The sequence below is a fragment of the Lentinus tigrinus genome (genome assembly GCF_003813185.1).
Source record: "Lentinus tigrinus ALCF2SS1-7 unplaced genomic scaffold L226scaffold_1, whole genome shotgun sequence".
Lineage (NCBI taxonomy): Eukaryota > Fungi > Basidiomycota > Agaricomycetes > Polyporales > Polyporaceae > Lentinus > Lentinus tigrinus.
Genome location: NW_027137910.1, coordinates 1,620,352 through 1,640,153, shown reverse-complemented (window position 1 = coordinate 1,640,153; position 19,802 = coordinate 1,620,352). Strand labels below are relative to the sequence as shown.

The window sequence follows — 19,802 nt, the reverse complement described above, 5'->3', positions numbered from 1 at the left end:
AAGCAGGAGTCACTCTCATTGAGAACGTGTATATGGCGTCAAGGTGTAGATTATGGAGGAGCTCGAGCGCGCGTCCGTCGGTGTGGGCGGATATCCTGAGAGCGCTTTCGCCCCTGCCCTCAACCCCGAATTCCCAACATCCTCGTCACTTCGTTGGGCATCGAGCAATCCATGCAAGACAACGTGTCGTGGCTGTCTTATCAGACATGGGGCACGTATTGCATGCAGTCTCAGTCAATGGATATGAACTTGAAACAACTGCATGCGGTCTCCGGACTATCTAGATGCCGCGGAGCCAAACTTCAGAAACTGTCCATCGCGCTACCCTATCCTCCCCTAGCCGTGCTCTAAAATACTGCCCTGTTGCTCTCAAATGCAGCGCACCGGAGCTAAGCAACATCTGCACGCTGCACTCTCTCAGCGGGACCTGCGTGCCATCAACTACGGCCTCCTGATCCGTGTTATAGCAGGAGAGAGGGTGAGAAACACCGTTCTGGTGAACATCAGCCACCTGCCGGCATCTGAATACAACCTGAACAGCTGCTTACCCATGTGGTGTTGTCGGATGACCATTCGAACGTGCAAGATTTCAAAATGTCCTCCGTCGGGGAGTCAACCAACCATACGAGTTCAACTGCAGTCCACTCTCGTGCATCGGAAATGTCTGTCAGACTATCGAGGGCGATGATATCTCCTTGGGCTGCGTCTAGGTACAGAGTGGGGAAACGTAAGGCACAGCACAGGCTAAGATAGGACCGACGTACGGGTAAGACTGCGGAAGACACTTCCGGGCTGCGAGTCCACGGCGTTAGACAGCGCATGCTCCAAATAGTTGGCCTTCCCAGCATCGCCGAGTACTTCAGCGTTATTGACTTCCAAAGCGAGTATATCAGCGACTTTGCTCGCCGCGTGTGAAACCGCGTCAGAGACTGTGCGGATATTGCTCTCGAGTAGGCATGCAGCCCCACGACAGGTGGTGCGAGTCCAAGGAATCGGATTTGGAGTCTGCGGCCCGTCAAGCTTGACATAAGGCAGCTTGCGTTTGGGATGTCCATTGACTGCAGGGTCATCACATGAGACGCGGCCGCAGTGTGCTAGTGACTCCAGATATCGTGTTGCCCGCAGCTACGGCAAGGAGTAAGCGGACGCGAAAAGGGATATTGACAACTGTGGTGCCGTACCGTATAGTTTTTGTTGCGTTCGTCTCCTTCGGAACCCGCGGTAAACGCCTGACCGCCGCCAAGTTCGAAACCCTGGTCAAACCAGACCTCAGGAACCTTGTTCTTGAGGATAGCATAGAAGTTATCTGCCATCTTCATCTCGTCCGGCGTCGCCTTGAGATACCGCATGAGATTCAGGAAGTCGTGAGCTTCGGACCGGTGCAGCATCGTCCCGTATCCGAGCCAGGCAAAGGACGTATGGATATCAGATATATGAGACTCATCTGGACGGGGGACGTGAATTTCCCGGAGAGTGGTCGACAAATGCTCGTGGGGAGGAAGCAAATGTATGGTACGCGAGGCACCCGGTGCGGTGATGCGTGCACGAAGGGTATCTATAATCTCCGAGCGGACGAGGTAGTCATCGTCCTGGGGCGGGACCAAGGCTGTGAGCGAAGATACGGAGCTGAATATGAGCCTAAGCTTACCTGAATGAAGCAATATGGGGTATCCGCCTGCGCGCAAGCCATAAATCGTGCCTGGAAGAGCAAATTTGCAGGAGCGTTATGGATGCGCAGCTTCGACTTTGGGCAACCGGTATTCTTCATATCCTATCAGTGAGCCAGGCCGGTCAGTTGACCGCTCCAATGCGTGCACCGGGGAAAGGCAACATGCACACTTCGTATGTGAGTCTCCGAGGGTTGTTGTTCCAAATGAAAACTTCGGCAATCGTCCCGTTCAGCCACGGCGCGCATAGCAGAGACGTTATAAGCATAACGTTCGGAAAGCGAGACCAGTTGAGTATAACGGCAGTGACATCAGGCGTCCCTTCGTTGGTGACATTCGGTAGGGCCGATACGCGCTCATATGTGTCGAACTCCGGGATTCCAGTGCGGTACGTGACGGGGAGCTTTCTTGGGGCAAAGTCGATGTCGGCAAGGAGTGGAAGATACAACGAGGGCGGGGTCTGTTCCTGCTGGTCGCCCCAGAAATGCCGAGCGACCAAACCAAGGAGAACAGGAACCGCGATAGTTTCAACGGCGCGGAAGATATGTTTAAGGGTAATCATGAGGGACCGCGACGGCGGAGGACGAGCTCGACGTCGATCGGGACGTCCCCATCGTCGCGCCTTGTCGCGGTCGCGCGCGGTGCCTAAATGGGCGCTAATCAAGAGGGTGCACGTGGCGAAGCGGTTGCCCCGCCCGCGTCATACATATGCCTCCCCACAGTGCAGACGACGCAACCACCTCCGCCTTATTCCCGCCTCTGTTGTTCTCTTCACTGACCTGAGCCTCTCGCCCTGCTACTGACTGTATTTGTGCTACTCAACGTTCCTTCTATTCTTCGCTTGTCGTCTCCTCAAGGCTCGACTATGTTGTCTCGTCTCGGCGCACAGGCCCTGAAGCAGACTCCTCGCGCGGTGGTGCAGGCTCAGGTTAAGAGAGCGATCTCAGTCCAGGTAAGGTGTCTGCTTGGGGTGGACGTCAGGGAGGTGACGTTAGAATGCGCTAGTCCATACTGCATGGATCTCCGGAAGCAAAGCAAGAGGGTGACGTCTCCATCCAGCAGCATTCCAGGGTCGTGGCACGTGGAAAATATGTACATGGCATTGAAGGTGTGTGATATCCGGTGGTGCATGCTGCACACGAACACGGCTGGACGCGTCCAAAGTGCACAAGGTTAAGCCCGACGCAGTCCCGGATTACAAGAAGGCGGCGTAAGCAGGTTTCGTAAGTCACGGTGTACCACGCATGCTGATGCACAACGGTAGAGAGGCATACTACACCGCTATCAAGGCCGACCCGGAGTTGCATGTGAAGCTGACTGGTAGTTGGGAGGCTGTCGTCGGCGAACAGGACGTCTTCTGTACGTCTTCGCTCCTCCGTGCTGAAACTTCGCATGTTGAATCGCTCTGCACTTGCAGTCCACATATTAGAATACGAGAACTATGGAGGGTACGACAAGACAACTCAGAAGATCAGGAGCTCTGAGGTGGGTACTTGTTTGAGTCAGTAGATCCACATGTTCCTGTTGTTGACGCCGATCATGTGTCTGCATCCATGCTACAGCACATCAACACGTACAACAAGTTGATACCCTATTTGACGTCGCGTAGCCAGCAACTTTGCCAGGAGTTTGCGTTCTTCCCTACAACCCCTCCCCGTACTGAAGGAGGCGTCTTCGAGCTCCGGACGTACCAACTGCACCCCGGCACGCTGTTGCAGTGGGAACATGCATGGTGAGATCGCCACAGACCAAAGCTGAACGGTGCCTGGGCTGATGTTCCATGACATGACAGGCGCAGAGGAATCGAGGCGCGCCGCAAGTTCGTTGAACCTGTTGGAGCCTGGTTCTCGCAAGTGGGGCGGCTGCACCAAGTCCATCATCTGTGGCAGTACCCGTGCGTGTTTGTTCTTGTCCCTGTCGATCATGCCACTTATACTCGACCGTTTGTATACCTAATTTCACAGTGACCTGCAGACTAGGAAGGAGACCCGCGAGAAGGCATGGGCTCTTGACGGTTGGTCAGAGACCGTGACGAAGGTACGCTGACTTCCATTCGAATGCGCCGAAATGCTGATGAGGACCCCGTGTAGACCGCGGAGTATTCCATGCTGATGGACTCCATCATTCTTGAGCCGCTGCCCTTCAGCCCGCTCAAGTAGAGCGGCTCGTGGTGGCGGGGTCGCGTCGGCCCGCCTTGAGGACTCGTTATATCCCGACATGTGTGGACGGCCTCATGGTCATCCACGCTGTCATTTACATACCGCGCTTGGAAAGTGCATGTGTACATGTATGACTCCGGAATAGGCTTAGTTGCAACCTACCCCGCTGGCGCAACGCGCTGTTGACAGCGTCGCGCGCGCCGAGCGATCCCGGCGGCAGCATTCCATTCCATATCAAATTGCAGCTCGGGCGGGCCAATTACGTGGGCAAGACGCTACTGATAGTCGGGTTGAGTTGGATGCGGCAGGATGACCCACAAGGGCCATAAACCGGAGAAGTGAGCGTAAATGATGCGTTTCAGCGAGGGAGGTGTCAGGTCGCTTGGCTTTCGCGAGCTGCGCTCGATCGATGGGTGCCCCAGTCGGCTTGTTATGGATTATCATTGGTTGATCAGTCATTGCGCAAGGGGCTGTTCCGGTTTGTGCCTCGCACACGCGAAAGCCCGATAAACCACATCAAACGCTGTTGTGGCATGGGTGTGCTAGCATTCCGAGTGTACTCGCCCATAAATCAGGGAAAAAACACAAGAGCTGCCTTAGGGGCCGATTTGGGACATCCGGGGGCCAGATGTTGTGTGTTGTGAGGGAGACACATTTGTTGCGAGGCTAAAGGCTGTGCGTTTGTTTGGATCGGGACGTCGGATCTAATACAGAACAAAGGGCTAGTGGGGGTCCTGGACCCACAAGCTCAACTTGTGCGCCTACTCTTGCCTTTTCCTCTCCCCCGTCACACTCCCTCTGGCCTCCCTCTCCTCCCTCCGCCCTCCCCATGGCCAGCCTCAACTCCCTCCTTAACCCCGAGTCCTCCTATGATCCGTCTGCCAGGCATGTATCTCCTCGTCTCCCCACCCTCCACGTCGCTCATCCCCGCATCCGCCTCCATCAACCAGGTTACAGGCCGCCGCCCCGTCTCCCAGTAGCACAACCGCCTCTCCCACAGAAAAGACGTCCGAGAGCAGCAACACGGCAGTCGAGGTCAGAGCGCCTCCACGTGCAGAAGTCGTCATCCGGGCCCATGAGCCGCATCCCGACTGCCCCGACACCCTCGCCTGCCTTCCGGATACAGATGGCCGCCCTCAACACACGCTTCCCGTAATCCTACGGTGTACCATACTGGGGAGTCCTCGCAAACGGTTGACTATTCGGGAGATATACGCTGCGATGGAGAGGAAGTACCCATATTATAAGACGGCGGGTCCGGCGTGGAAGGTATGTCCTCTTTTGCTCTCGGGATCGGCCCCTACCTCGTATCTGCGCTTCGGAGGGGGCTGAATGCACACCTCAGCAATCTGTTCGGCATCACCTCTCCCTGAATCGCCTGTTCGAGCGACAACCTCGTCCACCCTCCGATCCTGGTTTCGGATCATACTGGACCGTCAACCTTGACGCGCCCCCGGGAACGAAACGTCCAAGGAAAAGAGGCGGGAGAGCAAAAAATGATGGTTCAGAACTAGGTGCTATCCATGGTTTGGGTCCGTTGTCCCCTGGAGTTATTATTCCTATGCACATACACATGCAGCCACCCCCATATCCTGTCATGCCCGCGCAGCCGCCACCGTCTGCGACCTCAACTATCATGACCGCGTCACCAAATACTGCTTCGAGCTCTTCGGGACCTCCCTCTGCTTCAATGCAGCAGCCTCCCATGCATAGGCATTCGGAGGACTCGCTACAGTACTATCAAGACCCCTTGCCCCCCGGTCCTCAACCTACTCCCAATAGGCCATACTATCGTTCGTACTCGCCACCCCCGCCTCATCCACCTCCCCAACAGCAACACTTGCACACCCAATCGCCGCACCCCCAGCAACCGCTGCCTTTACCTCCACACGCGCAACCACCTTCGCATCATGCCCAACCACCGCCTCCACTACATACCCACTCACAGCCCCCCCCGCACTCGCATCTACAGCATTCTCCTCATACTCATCCTCAGCACTCCCACCATCCTCATCCCCACCCGCATTCTGTACCACCACCGCATACACATTCACTACCTCCGTCGTCCCATCAGCTGCCGCATCACCATCAGCAGCAGCACCAACATGCACCTCCACCACCTTCGCCATATGCTCATGTGCCACCTCAGTCCCAGCCCAATCATCATTCTCACCCGCCTCCGCCCAATTCTCACCCTCACCCGCACTCTCACCCGCCGCCGCCTCCGCTTCCTCACACCAATTCGCAGCAGCAGCAGCAGCCACCTCCGCCACCTCCGCATTCCCATTCGCAGTCGTCCCCACATAGTCACTCACATTCTCACCACTCGCACTCGCACCAACTCCCGCAACAGCATTCACCTCAGCATTCGCAGCCACACTCGCACCCGCACTCGCAGCCGCATTCACACCAGCACTCGCCTGCGAATAGCAATTCTCATCCACAGCCCGTACCCACCATCGCCAAGCTGCGTCCTGTGGACAGTCGGTCGTTCAGCGCGTCGAACGTACGCAATCACGGGTTCTACGACGATGACGACGATGATGAGATGGACTGGGAAGAAGACGGCGATGGGACATACCACTCCGACGATGACTACTCCAGCTCGGATGACATGCCGTACAGATACGACCCTCGGGCCCCCAAGCGCGGTCCGAATTCCTATTCCGGCTCGAGCCATCGCAGCTATTCCGGTTCGCAGGGGCAATCCGGCCGGTCAGTACTTCACGGGGCGTTCTCAAGCTACGCGGCTGGTGATCACGCGGACTCCACGATCGAGCGATTAAAGATGGAGATGGCGGGACTCCGGCGGCAGTCGCAGGACGCAGTGAACGCGTCGTTGAGGCTGTCGGACCAGCTGTCCGCGGTCGAGGCGGAGGCCAAGCGTGCGAAGGCCGCGCTCAAGGTTGCGGAGAACATGCTGGAGGACGAGGCCCGCCGCAGGCTGCAGGCAGAGAAATCGGCGGAGGAAGAAGCCAAGAGGCGGCGAGCGGTAGAGGACACACTCCGGCTGTATCAGGCACGAGAGCAGCAGCAGCGGAAGTATTCGCGGTGACTACCCGTTCGTCCATGCTTGCGCGTCTTCTTTGTCTTCCCGCCCATTGGTCTGACTTCATGACCTTATGGTTCCTCACTTCTGACTTTTCTTTGTTTCTTCTCGTAGCTAGTCCATGCGTCTTCGTTTACGTCTACTGTCTACCGCCCACTGCCCGGCGTGTCTCCGTCTTCGTTCATGTCTACTCACTAGCACATAGCTCATCTTCCTAGCCGTCAGGTCTACTACTGGATCTCCCCGGGGGTTGTAATCATATCTGTTTTCCCACTGACTTATGCATAATGCCTTCCTTTCAGGATTATTGGGTTCTTGGTTTAGTCTAGCGCCGTACGCGTCCATGCACGATGTTGATAGTATAGATGTGTTAATAGCCGATTCCCGGGAAGGGACGGCAGATCTCTTCCAGGCGCACGGTGCTCGTGAGCGAGCCCACTCGGACATCTAAATCTGCCGGACGAGAGATGTGTTGTGGGCTGAAATTTGCATTGGGTTGCGAGGCCTGTGGACACCTCTCCTGGCGACCCCTGACGGAGAAGCAAGGCGGAGTGCGGAGGGGGCTTCTCTGTTGGGCAGTGGCCTTCCTGATATGGCGGTTTGTTTTTATTTCCTGGGCTTGTGTGTCCCCTTCGCCGCCGATGGCTGCGCACGCTGGTTCGGGGAGGGCAGCGGGCCATATGTGCCGGACTCGCTCTGGAAACAAGCCTGCCATTTTCTGACCTTATAGACGGGCGCGGTGGGTCCCAGCGCCCGTGTGTGGGGAGATAGCACCTCTGATGGTGGCAGGGGAAACTCCGCTGTGTGATTCTCCCGCTGAGGACGGCAGAAGTGACAGGTAGCGAGACGTGCGCATGCGCCTCTCTCGTAATTTCTTGGAGGCGTGTGCGGCACGATCAGACGAGAAGCAGCTGAGTTTGCAGAGCATTCAGTCTGTTCACACCATTCGAACCCCGGTCCGCGATCAGAAGGTGATAGGCGCTGGAAGGAGTGGGATTGAAGCTCTTGGTCAACAACAACAAACACCCCGCGAATTTCGCGCAGACGCCCGCGCGAGCCCGCGTCTGTCTCCGAGTCCACTGCCAGTGTCCCTCTCCGAGTCTCTCCCATGGACGCTGCCCACCGCCCGAAGCTCAGGACCGCGTACGTCCTCACATGCCTCGAATCGCACGCCTCTGACAGTGCACACACAGCTTCAAAAAGGGCCGAGTTGTAGCACCGCTGCATACCGCAGGGCCTGTGGCAATAACTCCCGATGGATCGAGACTAGTCACCTGCGTAGGGGAGGACGCGTTGCTCACAGACATCAAGGCAGGCGTGGAGATATGTCGCTTTTCTGGGGTGAGTGGTCATGTTTTCGCACTCCTGCCGCTGCCTGACCGCGGACCGTGCTTGCAGGACACGGAATCCATCACGTCCCTCTGCATCACCCCGTCCTCTTCCCACCTCCTCATCTTCACCTCTTCCCTGTCACTCCGTATCTATGAGATCCCGTCCTCGTTCACACCGCAGACGAAACCCATCAAGCCTGTCCGGGTGATAGCCCGCGCGCATGACGCGCCCGTGCACGTCTGCAAGTCCGACCCGACCTCGACATACCTCGCGTCAGGCTCCGCCGACGGCGTCGTCAAGGTTTGGGACATTCATCGCGGCTACGTCACACACCTCTTCAAGGGCCATGGAGGTGTCGTCAGCGCACTCGCGTTCAATTACCCATTCGACCCATCTTCTGTTGTCCGTGAGCAGAAGATGCAGCTTATCACGGCATCTGTGGACACACGCATCCGCATCTTCGATCTTTCCGCTGCTGCTGCGCGGGCGAGTGGCGGGTCGAAACCAGAGGCCGTGCTTGAGGGTCACGTATCGGTCCCGCGCGGTCTCGATGTCTCCCCGGACGGGAAGTGGCTTGTCAGCGGAGGCCGAGACTCCGTCGTACTTATCTGGGACATCTCCTCCAAAGCGTCTTCGGTGCAGAAGAGCAATAAAGGAAAGGGCAGGGCTGCTGAGTTTTCGCCTGTACTCCACAAGACTATTCCTGTGCTCGAGCGCGTCGAGGCAGTTGGTCTCTTGCACCCTGATGAGGACCTTGCGGGCGCACCCTCTGGCCCTGGGAAGCTCCGATTCTACACCGGAGGCGAGAGGGGCTTGGTCAGGATATGGGATGCACGCGACGGCAACGTACTCTTCACCCTCGGACAGGAACAAGGGGACACCACCGAGGACCAGGAGGAACAACGTCAAATTGTAGACGCCATGTAAGTCCTTCTCGGTAGCTTTGTGCCACAAGCGCTCACAGAAGCCTGCAGTTACGTACCGTCCACATCCACCATCGTCTCCGTCCACGCCGACCAGAACATTCTGTTCCACTCGCTCTCGACCCAGACACTGAGCCGCCAGTTCATCGGCTTCAACGATGAAATTATTGACGCCACTTTCCTGTCGCCTTACCTCCCCGTCCAGGCGTCTGCCGCCTCCTCCCAACTGTCCGACACCCACGTAGCGCTCGCCACTAACTCCTCGCTCATTCGAGTGTACTCAACCTCCTCCCTTGACGCCCGGCTTATATCGGGGCACTCGGAGATTGTGCTCTGTCTAGACCACGGCGCGCAGGGTCGCGTGTTGGCAAGCGGCAGCAAGGACCGCTCGGCGCGCATCTGGGCCCCGGTGCGCCCACAGGCAAGCGGAGGCGAAACAGACGCACAGACAGTCCCGGAGTGGCGTTGCGTTGCCGTCTGCGAGGGGCACGCTGAGAGCGTCGGCGCGATAGCGATGTCGCGGCAAGCGTTCTCGGGCGACTCTCCGTCCACGTCAGGCTCTGGCGGCGACAACCTGCGGTTCATGTTCACGGGAAGCCAGGACCGCACGATCAAAATGTGGGACCTGAGTTCTGTGCCTCTCGCAGCAGACGACGAGGGCGCGCATGCAGTCAAATGCAAGAGCTTGACGACACACAAGGCGCACGACAAGGACATCAACTCGCTCGATGTCGCGCCAAACGACCGGCTGCTCGTTTCCGGTTCACAGGACCGCACGGCCAAGGTGTGGGAGATCGAGTATGTGGCGACGGGCACGGGCGTGCGGGGCGAATTGCGGCTGGTCGGGACCTGCAAGGGCCACAAGCGAGGCGTGTGGTGCGTGCGTTTCGGGAAGGCGGAAAGGGTGCTTGCGACTGGCAGTGGCGACAAGACCGTTAAGCTGTGGAGTCTGGACGATTTCACATGTGTCAAGACGTTCGAGGGGCATACGAATTCGGTGCTGCGCGTGGACTTCATCAATGCTGGCATGCAGATGGTGAGCAGCGCGAGCGACGGGCTCGTCAAGCTCTGGAACGTCCGCGACGAGACGTGTGCGGCAACCATGGACAACCACGAGGACAAGGTGAGTTTCCACCGGCTGGGTGGTCCCTGCATGCATGAGGCTGACCATTTTTGATTGCGCAGGTTTGGGCACTCGCAATCAGCAGCGACGAGTCTACGATCGTGTCTGGTGCGGCCGACTCCGTTGTCACGTTCTGGAAAGACTGCACGGAAGAGCAGCAAGTCGAGGAGGAGACACAGCGAGCGGAACTTGTGCTGAAGTAAGCCCTCTCGTCTCATCCACGCTTCATTGCCTTCTAATAATCATCGCAGGGAACAAGACTTTGCCAACTACCTTGCTCTGCACGACTACCGCAACGCGATCCTCCTCGCAATCAGCATGGCCCAGCCCGGCCGCCTCCACTCGCTCTTCTCCTCGCTCCCGTCCTCGGCGGACGCGGACACCGACACTGACGCATCCATGCGGACTCCGTCCATATCCATAACGGGCCACCCAGCCGTCGACGAGGTCCTCCGCACCCTTCCCGGGGCGGACCTCGCGCGGCTCCTTCGCTACGTCCGGGACTGGAACGCGAACGCGCGGACAAGCGTTGTCGCGCAGCGCGTGCTCCACGCGATCGTCAAGCTCCGCCCAGCCGAGGATCTGGCGCGTGCGTTTGACGAGGAAGCGGCGCTCAACGTCGTCGTCGCGGGCGGCACGGAAGGAGCGGTCGCCCCCTCCGAAGGACGCGGCGCAACTGCGCTGAAGGAAATTGTCGACGCGCTCATCCCGTATACTGAGCGCCATTTGACACGAATGGAGAAGCTGCTCCAGGACAGCTATGTCGTCGAGCACCTTCTCTCGGAGATGGACGACGGTATGTTTGGCGAGCTTGGTGACGACGATGAGGATGCCGATGCTTTTGCTATGGATGTCGATAGATCCGTCGCAGTGTCAGTGTAGGGGTACCTTCGCGGCATGCATAAAAGTACAGTAATCACACTTCGCATTTCTTATTGCCTCCTTTTCAATCCTTCACTTCTTCGTTCTTCCCAATCCACGAACAGAGGCGAGTCATTAATTGATTCTAGGGCGTGCTGCTACAAAGACAAAGTCGAGACAATGACATGAAGAAAGGTGCATGATACATGTAGAAGAGGTATGCTGCGGGTCCATCATATCGTACATCGGTCCTGCGAGAAGGGGCTGGGCTCAAGTGAAGATGACCTTCTCTCCCGGCCTGCCCTCTGACAAAAGAACAACAGCATATTTGCCACTGATCTTCCAGCCCTCCTCCTCCTTGTCGAGGCGCTCCGCAAGCTGGTCGCCGTCGGGGCCAAGACCAACAACAACATCACTCTTGATAGTACGCATACTGCAGACCCTTGGGGCACCCGCAGCAGATGCCATAGGACCGATCGCGATCTCGAAGTCGGTGGACGGAGGTGCGGCACAATCGTAAGTCAACTAGAGGATTGCATCAGCGTGCGGTCATGAGCAAAGGCAGGGTATGTGAATGTGTACCTTGCGATGATTGAGATCACCCTTGAAGATGACAAGATCCGAGCGCGAGAGGTGGAGGAACAGATCAGGCGCTTCGTTGAAGAGCTCCCAGTAGGTGAAGCCGGTACACCAGAACGGGTGCTGTTCATACACCCACTTGCCCTCCTTCTCGTATTGCTGGGTGAATGAGATACGAGATCAGCCATACATTCGTGGCGAATTTGCACTCGCACACACCTTCCAACGCATACCAAGACGGCGAATACTGTCCCTCTCTTCCTCGGTCGCATTCGGGAAGAGGTGACCGTACACCATGGTGTTCAACAACCACGACCAGTCCTTTTTCGTAACGTCCGAGACGAACCAGGGGTACCGCTTGCCATGGAAGCGAACTTCCTTCGCGAGTCCACTCTGGATCAGGAAGTCGGCTGTATGTGATAGGTGAGTAGAGGGCAACAAGCTGCTATAGCCCGACACTTACCGTAGACGCAGTCGCAATACAACTCGAAGCCAGCATTGTCGAGGACGAAGTCGATACGTCCACCAGTGTTGGCACGCAGACTGACCACTGTCTCCCAGAGGCGCTTCATGTGGTTGCCCAGGATGTTCTTCTCCGTTGCCGCAAGGTTGGCACCCCCGGTGGACTGGAGAGACCTAATCTGCTCCTCGGTCATGTTGATCAGGAGCGAAAGATCAGTTGAGTTGCCCCAGAGACAGACTTAAATGGATGTCAGCAAGAGAGGACGCATTCTTGCATAGGATGGAGACGTACTCTGAGTAAGTTCCATGAACATAAGTCGCTCGGCCTCGAGCTTATCCTCGGGTGAGAGGTGCTCCTTGAGAACGAACGGCTCCGCGAATCGCATGGAAAGCTCAAAGACTGCATCATGTGAGCGCGAGAATGTGTCGCACTGTACGACCTCAGGATGAGCCAGGGCGGATAGACATGCATGATGTACTCGCTCACCTTCTGTCGGAAGAAGACGTCATAGTTTTTCCAGTGCTTGCTGACGCTGAAGCACTCCTGCAGACGACGATACTTGTATGCCTCGGCAAAGAGCCAAGGTGCATTCATGAAAGTCTTGCCTGTTTGACATGTGGTCAGTCGCTGCGTTATGACAGTAAAAGGAAGAGCGCAGTCAAAAGGACTCCGATAACGACGGATTCCAAGCGTGGGAATGATTTGCGTCGCAATAGAGTTGACAACAGACAAAATCGTACAGAGTGTCACTCACCTTGGAAGTACTTTGCGATCAACTTGTTCCAAAGCGCGACGTCAGCCTCTCCGTCGTCGATGATGGGACGAAGCTTGGCCTGCGCTTGAAGCTCCTTCATAAGAGCGTCCATGCGCTCGATGCACTGGACGAGGTCGACAACGCGTTCCTCATCGTACTCCTGGTTCAAAGTGAGCACCACGTCTTCAATTGCTTTGCCAAGAATGGTTGGGAGACGTTGGCCCATAGTGGCATAGGCGAATGAATACCTGAGGGTGCATCAGGCTTAGTGTGGCGCGCACGCTGCAATGGTAGCAACACAACGTACTCGTGGTAGCCACGGTAAGCGGGCCATGGCGGGTTATTGGGGTCAATCTGCAATGATTGGAGGTCAGCAGAATTCGCGCATATATGCAGGCAGGAGCATATGGGGACGGTATATGTACAAAGGTACAGTCGCAAAAGGATGCGGACGTACCGTTGAGGGCGAGCGGGGGTACACGGGCTTGATCTTCTGCCGACTGGGAAGATGAGACAGTTTGAGAGACATGCGGTTGGGAGCATCCTTTGTCCCTGTCGTCTTGTTGGGGGGTGGCGCAGCACCGTTGGGCATGACTTGGGCGCTCATATCTTTCTGCTCGGGGTAGACGGGGTCAGCATTTTCGTGAGGGGGCGTTGGGGGGAAGTAGGAGTCGGTGGACATGGTGGGGGCGAGAGGGTATAGAGCACGGGTGGAGGGGACGGGGTATTCGGTATGGACGAGGGGCACAAGGGATGATGGATGGGACGGTGAGGACGAGGGACTGACCTGGCGGTTTTATAGAGAGCGGGTGGCGGTCAAAAGGAAAGAAGATGGCATGCCACAAAGGACCCTGCTTGTTTTTCAAGACCCCGGCGTCCATGAATCATGATTGCTCTCAGTTGGGCATGACGTCACGCGTCAAGCAGCCGACTAACCCATCACAGGCAAGAGCCCTGCCGCATTCGCCGACGCCACCCACCACGCATCGACGCGACTCGCCGCCGCCGTCGTCGCTGGCTGCGTGTTGCTCGCCGTTGGCTGCTGCTTTCCCACTTGCCGCTTCTAGCGCCGCTGCGCTCGGCAATGGTAGTCATATGGATCTGCTTCGACTCGAGCCGGCGCACTCGTACGTTGATGACTTCGGCATGTATTGTAGTCCCCTCGGGCTTATCATGCCATTATCAGTCCCCCGTTCCAGAGGGCGTCGCTCCGCGGTTGCCTGTTTAACTCGACATCCCGAATTTCTTGCCCTGCCTTTCTCCGCGCCCCGGCCACACCACACGAACTACCGGCTGCTTCTGATTCCTCGCTCCACTCGACGGATCGGACGTCGGATGGGGATCCTGTCCATATCCGTTGCCCCGCATTGATTTCTCTTCCTACAACTCTGTACGGCCTCTCACACAAGCCACGTTTCCTGCCACACCCCACAGCAGGTCAAGCTGTGGGGCCACCCCTGTGCTTCGCGTAATCATACAGGCGAACTCGCTCTGACGCAAACGTAACCAAGATTGCCTTGCTTGCATCGAGGGTCCCTCGTCCACTCGTAAAATTGTCACACCACCGACCCCACTCCGATGCCGCTCCGTCCATCCGAGGCTGTCTGCTTCATCACCCACGGCTGCGGCAGCGAGTAAGAGCTACATTTGGCGAGGAAGAGTCGCGATGGAGATCAAGTACTGTACCCCTGAGTTGCGCAGCTCCCGAGCACGTCCCTTTAGTCAAGTTGATCGGGGCCGGAGGGGTGCGATGTCCGTCGTTGCGCGCACGCTTTCGGATGACTTCGCTGAGTTTATGTGGCTCCTACCGACTATTCCCCCGATTGCACCGCGACCAAGTAGAGCCCCACAGCCCCGTCACTAATGCAGCGCAGATATTGGTACGCGGTTGCTGAAGGGCGCGCACGCACGGGCGGTAGAGAAAGAGCGCAGAGCAGATGCGTTGGCCGCCGCCGAGCCCGACGGAGCACGGAGCACGGAAGAGGGAGGAGGGGCATGTACGCGGACTGCGCCCGTCCTCCACGTGGACTGGTGACACCGCGGCGTTTCGAAGTCATCTAAGTCCGGATCCGCGTTTGGATGATATGTACTCCCCATATGCAGAGGAACGACGCCGTCGGGCGGGCATGGGTCACTACATGGTGTCTGTCAATCATCGCGGCAGTGGCCACGACAAGCGACTATGCAATGGAACATTGTTTCTTATGGACTCCATGTCGCAAGAGGCGAAACGTGCTTTCGCATTCACTGCTTACTCACTATGTCAAACAACAGCCACAACAGACGTTCAAAAGCGTACCTGGCCAGCCTTGCGGGCAGCAGTATCAGCGTCGTACTTGTCGGACTTCTTGCTGCCAGTGCTCGCAATGAATGCGTCGCCGTCGGACGTACCCTCGATCTCCTCGAGGACTTGGCGGGAATGGTCCTTCGCCTCCTCGGAGACGTTGGGGTTGCTGGATACGGTAAATTTAGGTGGCTTCCGACCTATTGCTCGCTGAACTTACTTGATAGCGGCCTTGTGGCCACGAGCGACCTGTCGACGGTGTCAACGTCGAGACCTAGGACATGCAAGAGGAGAGACTACTTGCATTCTGAGCGTGATCTTCTTGCTGGGAAGGCATGGTTGCAATGTTCAAGGGTGGGTTCTAGTGCGAAGTGCAGTGGGATGTGATCGGAAGTGCGAGTGTGTGCATCTAGCTGGCAGCTTATATATGCGCTCACTGGCCAAGAGGCGCGTCATCTTGACGGCCACGATGATGACTCGGCCAGTGCGCGATGACGCAGAGGTTGGTGAGGATCGGACAGACAGGCCTGTCCCCGCCATCCCGCTGCTGCTGCTGTCAGTTGGGCATCCTGGCGCCCGGGATAAAGAGGCGCCGACATGCGTGTTGTCACAAACCACCACGGTCAGTACTAGTGCTTTCTGGGCCGGCATCGCGGCACGCTCGCCGAGGAAAGCTGATCGATCCCGACTTCCCTTAGACATTGTGACGGATACATATGTCCCAGCCTCCTCCGGCCCGCTGCCACGTCTCTGTCGACAGCACGCCCGCGACAGCTTCCGCGAGCCGCAGGTTGGTGGAGACGTACGACATCCTATGGCGGGTCTTCAGTGGACAACGTACCCGCGGTTCCCAAAGACCGTATCTCCTCTCACCCGGGGACCTCGCCCGGTGCACCCGTGTGTGCCATGCGTTCCATGATCCCGCCGTGCGGGTTCTCTGGAGCACTCTCGATGGCTTCATACCACTATGGCAGCTCCTCGCGCCGCTAGATCTTCCTTTCCAGGCCAAGTATAACGAAGAGTGCTTCCGTATGGTAGGCATCTCCCAAGGTCTGATGGAATGCGATGCTGATAGGGCCGTAGGTTGTCGACGCCCAGCTGTGGAACGACTCCAAGTGCTGGGACCGATTCCTGAACCACGCGCACTATGTTCTTACACTGCGAGTCGCAATCTCACACATGGTGGGTGGGCATGGCGGTTTGGCCGCCGCCTCCATGTGGAATAAGCGACTCCTGCACCTCCTTTTGGAGCGTAACGGAGGGGCGCCTCTTCTCCCCTCTCTACGCTCGTTGTCTTGGAGCTGGGCATCCGTTGAAGACGCGTATCTGCCCTCGATGGTCTGCCCCAGTCTTTCAGAACTTCGCATTGTATACCATGTCTCGCACAGTGACCAGGAGAGCTTGCTCACTGTCTTGCGATGTCTGCAGGATGCATCCCCTCACTTAGCCACGTTCACCCTCCAGGTCCTAGATGATGCAGGTCACTGGCTCGTCGACGAGATGGTACAACTCCAGAGCCTACGCAAGATCAACTTCTCGCCCACTCTTTCTCTCGAAGACGTCCATGCACTCCTCACCATGCCTAACCTCGCCTCTCTCAATGCTAGAGTGTCCGGAGAGTGCGAGACGGATGTCTTCATGACGGCTTCTAGCCTTCATGTTCTCGAACTCCACGGCTCAAGCCCTGACATATCACGACTCTTCGCTACTCTCAACCTACCTTCACTGGAGTCCCTAGAGCTAAACATTTTCGATACCACGCCCTGCGGTCCGGGTCTCCCTATTTGCACTGCTGCAATCGCGAGAGCCTTCATCTCTAGTACCCTCCGCCGACTACATCTCACTTTCAATGCTACATACGACTATAATCAACTCCCTCCATCCGACCCCTCGGTGTCGCTATCTGCCTTGCTCCAGCCACTTCTCCATCAGACGCCTAACCTCGAGACGTTCACCCTCAGGTTCGACGGACCGCTCAAGCTTTGGGCGACCGACGACGTGTTTGAAGAAATGGCGCAATCATGGCCGTCGCTTCAGACGTTACGTTTGGATTTCCGCGCATGGCACGAGGGCGGCCCAATGCCTACCCCAGCTGTCCTCGCGCGATTCGCTCGCTCCTGCCCGAGACTTCAAGATCTCGTGCTCCCTTATCTCAATTACCGCATCGACGTAGACCCCGCGCTCTACAGAGAGTTACACGGCCACGCGCTGCGTCGACTCTTCATCGCCGACGACAGGTCGATGGGGACAGCAGGACCTGATCGTGTACTCGCCCTCGCGGAGATGGTCAACAACCTCTTCCCGCACTTGGACCTCAGCTTCCGATCGTACATCAAGAACCCGGGCATGCCGTGGTGGAAGGTCTTCGACTGCTTGCGCGTCTCGCCAACGCGGCCTAGTGCCAGTGGGCTATTGCACGCCGCGTCTCATTCATATCTCCCCTAGATAGGTAACGATACCAGCGTAAATGTCCCAATTTGCCAGTAATCCAGGTGCAACGGACGTGTGCGCCGTTTTTGCCGTGTCCCGGCGCCTGCCAAGCAACTGTGCTCTCACCGTGCCGCAGCTTACTTGACAAGGTTAGTGCCCTGCCTTCGCTGCGCACTCTCGCCGCTCAAAGCCTTCCGTGAGAGGTGCTGAACACGAGATCGCTGGGCTTTGGTAGTCACCCCACCTTTAGGGAGAGCTCTCAGCCGACGTTCCTAATTTCGTAATCCTCATGTGGTGCGCACAATATATACGCACCTCTGACAGTTCTGCTTCTCTTCCCTTCAGCTCGATATTTACGTCTCACTGTGAGTGTACGTGTACCCCATTTCCCAGCGTTCGGTGTATCGGACTGACAGCCTCACAGGACCCTGCGTGTGGGACTATGTCCGAACTCCTGGGCAGCCTGATCATGAGTGGCCGGAAGGCGCTGAACAATTACGACGTCCTGTTCAAGATCCTCGAGGAAGTAACCTCTTCTCGAGTTGAGTCGCAAAGTCGCCGATCAGAGCCTAGACTCGCGCAGTGCGATCTCGCGGCCTGTGCGCGAGTGTGCCGCTCGTTCACGGAGCCTGCGGTGCGCTTGCTCTGGGGACAGATCGACTCGCTACTGCCGTTATGGCATTTGCTCGCACCAGACAATGTGGCGCTACCCAAGGAGTGCACAGAAGAATACATCAATTTGGTGCGTTCGTATATATCTCTTCGTGGTTGATCAAGAGAACTGACTGGTGTACGCAATGATGGCCATGTTTCATAGCTAGCCGAGGCCAAGTTGTACGACGAACCAGGTCCCTGGGATCGCTTCCTCTGGTACTCAAAGTTCGTTCGCAGGCTGTTCTACGACTCTTCTATGTGCGGAGATGGGCAAGCCCATCTCTTCAAGACCCTGCTCGAACACAACGGAGGCCAACCACTTTTGTCGGCCCTCCGCACCATTGAATGGAAGCGTGTCTCCTCGCGGGACTACAGCTTCACCGACGCCTTCTCCCCGGGGCTCGTAGATGTCACCCTCAGCTTCGCACGGCAGAGGTCATCTGCGCAACTGTGGCGAGACATCGATCTCAAGCCACTCTTAGTGCGACTCCGGGACGCTTCTCCGGCGCTCGAGACCTTCCAGCTGAGGATCCCTACCCAGGCGGAGTCGTGGATCGTGGAGGAGCTCGTGCAGTTCCCGCGCCTGCGCAGGCTGTACGGGTCGTTCACCCTCGACTTCCCTTCCTTTACGACGCTCGTGTCCAAGCTCGCCCTCGTCTCGTTGCACATCACGCTATCCAATGACTCGAACATAGCCCCCGTCGGCGCCCCGGGCTCTGCATCTCTGCCCCTTTTGCAGATGGAGAACCTGCGAGAGCTGAGGATCCAGAGCCAGAGCCAGAGCGTCACTCAGTTGTTCACCGCTCTGCACGCTCCCCAGCTACGCTCGCTGACTGTCTGTGTCATCGACGACCCAAACAGCACCGTCGACTACCCCGCCCTCATGGACGCCATCGCGAACGCCGTGTCCTCGGAGGTGATGCAGAGTCTCGTCCTCGAGATCTACATGCAACACTACATACCCCGCGCACCCCGGCCCGCTCCGATACCCCTCGTCACTCTCCTCCACCCAATTTTACCCATGCAGAACCTGGAGACGTTCGAGCTCAAATTCGGCGGACGTCTGCAGCTCTCCGGTGCCAACGAGACCTTCGCGGACATCGCGCAGCGATGGAGCGCACTGCGCACGTTCTCGCTGTGCATACGCGACTGGCACCCGGACGGGCCGTCGCCTACCCCAGCTATACTCATGCTGTTTGCGCGATCATGCCCTAACCTCCGCGAGCTAGTCCTGCCATACCTGGACCACCGGGCCCTCGTCCTCCCCTCCGGCGGCATGCCGGCTCCCCATCCTCTCCTCCACCTGGACATCTTCGATCGTCTGACAGAACGAGAGACTACGAACGAAGAGTCTACGCGGATGGCAGAGTACATTCACCGCCTGTTCCCCAGCATTGACCTCGCGCTACGGCACTACGGGCGCAACTATGACCTTGCATGGACCAAGGTCTTCCATAGGATCCGGATGGTCCGGGAGACTCTCCAAGCCTGAGGTTGGTCCGTTGCCCGGATATTCTTTCATCG

General features: G+C 57.5%; 9 protein-coding genes across 9 annotated transcripts; 6 read left to right on the top strand and 3 right to left on the bottom strand.

Annotated features, from left to right (window-relative positions):
• Positions 1 to 187: 187 nt before the first annotated feature.
• On the bottom strand, positions 188 to 2,273 carry L226DRAFT_497325 (uncharacterized protein). The gene is made up of 6 exons (XM_067677609.1): positions 1,840 to 2,273; positions 1,649 to 1,771; positions 1,182 to 1,589; positions 765 to 1,125; positions 549 to 706; positions 188 to 493 (listed from the first exon to the last, which is right to left on the bottom strand). Exons 1-6 carry the CDS (start codon positions 2,227 to 2,229, stop codon positions 281 to 283), a joined length of 1,653 nt encoding a protein of 550 aa, XP_067542750.1. The 5' UTR covers positions 2,230 to 2,273; the 3' UTR covers positions 188 to 280.
• A 259-nt stretch (positions 2,274 to 2,532) lies between these two features.
• Positions 2,533 to 4,283, top strand: L226DRAFT_607348 (NIPSNAP-domain-containing protein; the record flags this gene model as incomplete). The annotated part of the gene is made up of 9 exons (XM_067685790.1): positions 2,533 to 2,619; positions 2,673 to 2,775; positions 2,832 to 2,877; positions 2,932 to 3,026; positions 3,085 to 3,152; positions 3,230 to 3,399; positions 3,460 to 3,561; positions 3,632 to 3,704; positions 3,758 to 4,283. 9 exons carry the CDS (start codon positions 2,533 to 2,535, stop codon positions 3,824 to 3,826), a joined length of 813 nt encoding a protein of 270 aa, XP_067542749.1. The 3' UTR covers positions 3,827 to 4,283.
• A 306-nt stretch (positions 4,284 to 4,589) lies between these two features.
• L226DRAFT_607347 (uncharacterized protein) lies at positions 4,590 to 7,355 on the top strand. The gene is made up of 3 exons (XM_067685789.1): positions 4,590 to 4,711; positions 4,777 to 5,095; positions 5,172 to 7,355. Exons 1-3 carry the CDS (start codon positions 4,656 to 4,658, stop codon positions 6,879 to 6,881), a joined length of 2,085 nt encoding a protein of 694 aa, XP_067542748.1. The 5' UTR covers positions 4,590 to 4,655; the 3' UTR covers positions 6,882 to 7,355.
• Positions 7,356 to 7,885: 530 nt separating this feature from the next.
• On the top strand, positions 7,886 to 11,311 carry L226DRAFT_549130 (WD40 repeat-like protein). The gene is made up of 6 exons (XM_067682651.1): positions 7,886 to 8,018; positions 8,069 to 8,216; positions 8,274 to 9,130; positions 9,182 to 10,253; positions 10,316 to 10,452; positions 10,505 to 11,311. Exons 1-6 carry the CDS (start codon positions 7,984 to 7,986, stop codon positions 11,133 to 11,135), a joined length of 2,880 nt encoding a protein of 959 aa, XP_067542747.1. The 5' UTR covers positions 7,886 to 7,983; the 3' UTR covers positions 11,136 to 11,311.
• Positions 11,312 to 11,384: 73 nt separating this feature from the next.
• L226DRAFT_541614 (DUF89-domain-containing protein) lies at positions 11,385 to 13,439 on the bottom strand (the record flags this gene model as incomplete). The annotated part of the gene is made up of 9 exons (XM_067682072.1): positions 11,385 to 11,639; positions 11,697 to 11,852; positions 11,913 to 12,103; positions 12,157 to 12,393; positions 12,448 to 12,586; positions 12,643 to 12,761; positions 12,911 to 13,158; positions 13,218 to 13,264; positions 13,368 to 13,439. The coding sequence occupies 9 exons, from the start codon at positions 13,437 to 13,439 to the stop codon at positions 11,385 to 11,387; spliced, it is 1,464 nt and encodes a 487-aa protein (XP_067542746.1).
• Positions 13,440 to 13,597: 158 nt separating this feature from the next.
• Positions 13,598 to 14,615, top strand: L226DRAFT_18228 (uncharacterized protein). The gene is made up of 2 exons (XM_067672712.1): positions 13,598 to 14,037; positions 14,097 to 14,615. Exons 1-2 carry the CDS (start codon positions 13,742 to 13,744, stop codon positions 14,380 to 14,382), a joined length of 582 nt encoding a protein of 193 aa, XP_067542745.1. The 5' UTR covers positions 13,598 to 13,741; the 3' UTR covers positions 14,383 to 14,615.
• Positions 14,616 to 15,197: 582 nt separating this feature from the next.
• L226DRAFT_564779 (uncharacterized protein) lies at positions 15,198 to 15,500 on the bottom strand (the record flags this gene model as incomplete). Its single annotated transcript, XM_067683692.1, has 3 exons — positions 15,198 to 15,363; positions 15,415 to 15,443; positions 15,495 to 15,500. The coding sequence occupies 3 exons, from the start codon at positions 15,498 to 15,500 to the stop codon at positions 15,198 to 15,200; spliced, it is 201 nt and encodes a 66-aa protein (XP_067542744.1).
• A 422-nt stretch (positions 15,501 to 15,922) lies between these two features.
• On the top strand, positions 15,923 to 17,698 carry L226DRAFT_528367 (uncharacterized protein). The gene is made up of 2 exons (XM_067679343.1): positions 15,923 to 16,228; positions 16,278 to 17,698. Exons 1-2 carry the CDS (start codon positions 16,226 to 16,228, stop codon positions 17,637 to 17,639), a joined length of 1,365 nt encoding a protein of 454 aa, XP_067542743.1. The 5' UTR covers positions 15,923 to 16,225; the 3' UTR covers positions 17,640 to 17,698.
• A 368-nt stretch (positions 17,699 to 18,066) lies between these two features.
• Positions 18,067 to 19,770, top strand: L226DRAFT_564777 (uncharacterized protein; the record flags this gene model as incomplete). Its single annotated transcript, XM_067683691.1, has 2 exons — positions 18,067 to 18,366; positions 18,442 to 19,770. 2 exons carry the CDS (start codon positions 18,067 to 18,069, stop codon positions 19,768 to 19,770), a joined length of 1,629 nt encoding a protein of 542 aa, XP_067542742.1.
• Positions 19,771 to 19,802: the final 32 nt, after the last annotated feature.

Excerpts from the sequence above, each read along its gene's own strand:
- L226DRAFT_549130 (XM_067682651.1), top strand. The coding sequence starts at position 7,984 with ATGGACGCTGCCCACCGCCCGAAGCTCAGGACCGC. Across the intron at positions 10,254-10,315 it reads TGGACAACCACGAGGACAAG|GTTTGGGCACTCGCAATCAG; the intron begins GTGAGTTTCCAC and ends TTGATTGCGCAG. Across the intron at positions 10,453-10,504 it reads CGAGCGGAACTTGTGCTGAA|GGAACAAGACTTTGCCAACT; the intron begins GTAAGCCCTCTC and ends TAATCATCGCAG.
- L226DRAFT_497325 (XM_067677609.1), bottom strand. The coding sequence starts at position 2,229 with ATGATTACCCTTAAACATATCTTCCGCGCCGTTGAAACTATCGCGGTT. Across the intron at positions 1,590-1,648 it reads CCCCATATTGCTTCATTCAG|GACGATGACTACCTCGTCCG; the intron begins GTAAGCTTAGGC and ends GTCCCGCCCCAG. Across the intron at positions 707-764 it reads TGTCTTCCGCAGTCTTACCC|ACGCAGCCCAAGGAGATATC; the intron begins GTACGTCGGTCC and ends CTCTGTACCTAG.
- L226DRAFT_607347 (XM_067685789.1), top strand. The coding sequence starts at position 4,656 with ATGGCCAGCCTCAACTCCCTCCTTAACCCCGAGTCCTCCTATGATCCG. Across the intron at positions 4,712-4,776 it reads TCCTATGATCCGTCTGCCAG|GTTACAGGCCGCCGCCCCGT; the intron begins GCATGTATCTCC and ends TCCATCAACCAG. Across the intron at positions 5,096-5,171 it reads CGGCGGGTCCGGCGTGGAAG|CAATCTGTTCGGCATCACCT; the intron begins GTATGTCCTCTT and ends TGCACACCTCAG.
- L226DRAFT_18228 (XM_067672712.1), top strand. The coding sequence starts at position 13,742 with ATGGCATGCCACAAAGGACCCTGCTTGTTTTTCAAGACCCCGGCGTCC. Across the intron at positions 14,038-14,096 it reads CGACTCGAGCCGGCGCACTC|TCCCCCGTTCCAGAGGGCGT; the intron begins GTACGTTGATGA and ends TGCCATTATCAG.